The sequence below is a fragment of the Colossoma macropomum genome, unplaced genomic scaffold, assembly GCF_904425465.1.
Source record: "Colossoma macropomum unplaced genomic scaffold, Colossoma_macropomum, whole genome shotgun sequence".
NCBI classification, from domain to species: Eukaryota; Metazoa; Chordata; class Actinopteri; order Characiformes; family Serrasalmidae; genus Colossoma; species Colossoma macropomum.
In genome coordinates, this window is record NW_023494786.1 from 18,796,885 (window position 1) to 18,800,014 (window position 3,130).

Genomic DNA, 3,130 nt, shown 5'->3' on the forward strand with positions numbered 1-3,130 from the left:
AGAACTATCATGCATAAGTGTTTCTTTTCCTGGTGAAATGGTTCTTCAGATTAATGGATTGTCCTATATTTTGAAAATGGTTCTATATAACATCAAACAGCGTTCTTCTATTGTTACTATGTCAAGCTTGTAGAGAAAAAACCTTTGGTGCTATAAAGAACCCTTTTCAAAAGGTTCTAAACAGAGCCAACACATTCCCCATCAATCTAAAGTACCGTTACATCATGCAAACAACCATTTAGGCACGCGAATGGTTATTTGAGTGTTCTTGGTCCTACATACTAAGTGACCCTTGAAGAACCATCTTTTTAAGCGTGCACGCGACGGGCTCAACTCCAGCACCAGTGCAGTTTCAGAAACGTGTGGAAAGCGCGCGCTGTTGTCGCCTCCCTCGCTCGCGCGTCTGATCGCCCAGCCTCGGCTGAGGTGGGGTGGAGGGAGAGCGGGGGGGAGTGGAGAGCAGCTTTCAGTGAGGAACAAAAGCACGTCGTACTTTGGAGTGCACGGGCACAGCACGCCAGGCTCGGCGCGTGCTTTTCTACTCCGCGCGCTTGAGTGACAGGCCGACGACAGTGGTCTAGAAATATGCATGAATGAGGCTTTTTGCCGGTTACGGTGTTGCTTTTTTGTGTGAGCGTGTGTGTGTGAGGGAGAGATAGAGTGTGTGTGTGAAGGTTCGGGGGGAGGGGGGTGGGTGGTATATCAAAGACGATACGTCACCGCGATCTGTGCGGATTGGCTGGATTTTGCTCCTTTCTGCTCAGATTTTGCGAGCGCGAGCTGGAGGACAGCAGGATCATCCCGGCAGCTCGGCGGCAGGTAAAGCTGTGCATTTACTGTCACTAACGCGGTCGCGCGGTAATAATTCGTGGTAATAATAAGGCGGCGGGTGAGCGGAACATGGCGAGGAGTCCCGCGTCAGACAGGCTGCGCTGGTAAACCGCGCAAACGTGCTTGTGAGGAGGAATGCCGCAGTTCTGAATGCACCGCATGTCCACTGAACCCGGCGTCTGTTTTTTCTTACTCTTCCCACTGGATTAGTTCAGAGGTTCAATTAAGCGAGGAGAATGTAACGAGATTATAGCAGACTGTCCACAGAGCGGCAGGCCTGCTGGTCAGGGGGTCTCCATTCTTTTGAGTGCGTTATTTCTGCACGGAAAACTTCACCACCACTATTGCGCCCTTCCTATATTTTACACACTAAATGGCATAGGCTTTCTGCGCCAGCTCCTCTTCGCGTTGGGTGTTAGGGTCGCGCACTGTAACGTGGCTGTATGTTGGGTACATTTTCCCACCTCTATCCAGAATTGCGCTCACTCCCGATTCTTTATTGGATCTATTTCAGGCTGAATCCTGAGGGGTCTCCTCTCCCATGCAAGAGGAATGACTGCAACATAGAGGCGGCGGAGAGGTGGAGATTGGCCATCGCCTCGCTCGTCTGCGTCTCTCTTTTCTCTTTTGGAGGGACTACGCTGCCACAAAAGCGGACTAAATGAGCGCGAGGACCTCCTCAGACAGACTGGCCCTCGCCGTGCCGCCCTGCGGCTCCAACGGGACTGCATGGCCGGAGGGCGCGTGTATGGCGCGCGTGGAGCAGCTCTTCCAGGCGCTCTCCTCCACCGTGGTGCTCTTCGTGCTGGTGGCGATGATCGCCGCGGTCATCTCCGTGTCCCTCACCACCTTCCACTTCCACAAGAGCAAGATGAAGAAGCGCAAGATGCAGCGCGCGCAGGAGGAGTACGAGCGCGACAACTGCAGCCCCAGAGCGGCCAAGGGGAAGCCGGCGCTCAGGCAGTGCGTCGTGGAGAGACCTGGGGGGCCGAAACGGGCCAAGGGCGAGACCGTCACCCCCGTCCCGAAGGAGGAACCCGCGGAGAGCACGAGACACGCGGCGCAGACGCACGACGACAGCTTGCTTCAAGCCGTGGCCGTGTCCTGATGAGCGCGGACGCACAGGCGAAAACGCTCTGGCTGACACTGTAAATACGTGCCATGTATAATAACTATATTACACACAGCGGGGGTCGGCAGGGGTTGGGGTGGGGGGAGTGAGACAGATTCATCTGCACGCATGAACACTGAAGGAGAAGAAGGAGAAGAAGAAGAAGAAGTCTTCTTCTACAGCTTCAGGAGAAGCCCTGCGGGGGAGGGAGGGGGAATAAATAATAAAATAATGGACGCATCCTTCAAGCGAAATCGATTTGTAGTGGTCAACAAGGTTGTATCACTATCTGCGCGGACTGGATTGATTTTCTTCTTCCATCCATGCGAACGAACTCTGCTAAGAACGAGGACGAGCCTAATTGTGAGGGGCTTCATTCCGTTGGCTGGATCACCAACGGCTGATGGACGAGCTCTGGACTAGCTGTGATAGATGACTGCGAGTAGGAGATGATGTATATTTACTCCCTGAAGTCAGGTATAGGGCCGCTGGAATGTAAAGCGAGAGCGTCTTGTAAATCTCGTACAGCAGCTTGGACGCTGTCCACTACTTTAGTGCTGAAATAAGGACTAACTCACATTAACCGCTCTTCTTCATGTAGGATTCTCCCCCGTCTTTTATAGCGTTTACCAGTAGTCTTCTGTTTTTAAAAAGGAGAAAAAAAGAAATCCTGTGTGTCCGTATTAGGTTAAATCCTTATTAAGTTCACATCCAGTAAATTATAAGATATAAAAGTTTCTCCCTTGTAACTGAAAGCTTTGCCAGGAGGAGGGCTGGAAGGATATTCTCGCCTTTGTGCCCCGGCGTGAGTAAGCGTGCTAGTTTAACCCCCTTAAGCCCCCTAACCCCTTTTTCCCACAGACTGTTAACGTGAGATTACAGTTACTAGCAGCTACTAGTGGTAGTTTAGCCTATTTAGTATATTCTTGCTTTGGTGCCATATATATATATATATATATATATATATATATAGACATTTTAGTTATGTATTACAGCTTTGGATTCATTTTTGAGTTCTTTTTTTGCATTTTCTGCTCAAAAACTAATCATTAGCTCTTTTATTATGAGATTATAATCTTAGAAGTGTAATTTATAATCTATAGTGAATAAAAACTTTTAAAAGCTCTTTTTTCTGTACTTCCTTGACGTTGTGTTTAACCAGACGTGAGAATAAGGAGACATTGAGAA

At 49.7% G+C, this 3,130-nt stretch overlaps 1 protein-coding gene across 1 annotated transcript; it reads left to right on the forward strand.

Moving 5' to 3' along the window:
- Positions 1 to 458: 458 nt before the first annotated feature.
- On the forward strand, positions 459 to 2,888 carry si:dkey-35i13.1 (uncharacterized protein C11orf87 homolog). Its single transcript, XM_036563065.1, has 2 exons — positions 459 to 819; positions 1,346 to 2,888. Exon 2 carries the CDS (start codon positions 1,493 to 1,495, stop codon positions 1,937 to 1,939), a length of 447 nt encoding a protein of 148 aa, XP_036418958.1. The 5' UTR covers positions 459 to 819; positions 1,346 to 1,492; the 3' UTR covers positions 1,940 to 2,888.
- The last annotated feature ends 242 nt before the right edge of the window (positions 2,889 to 3,130 follow it).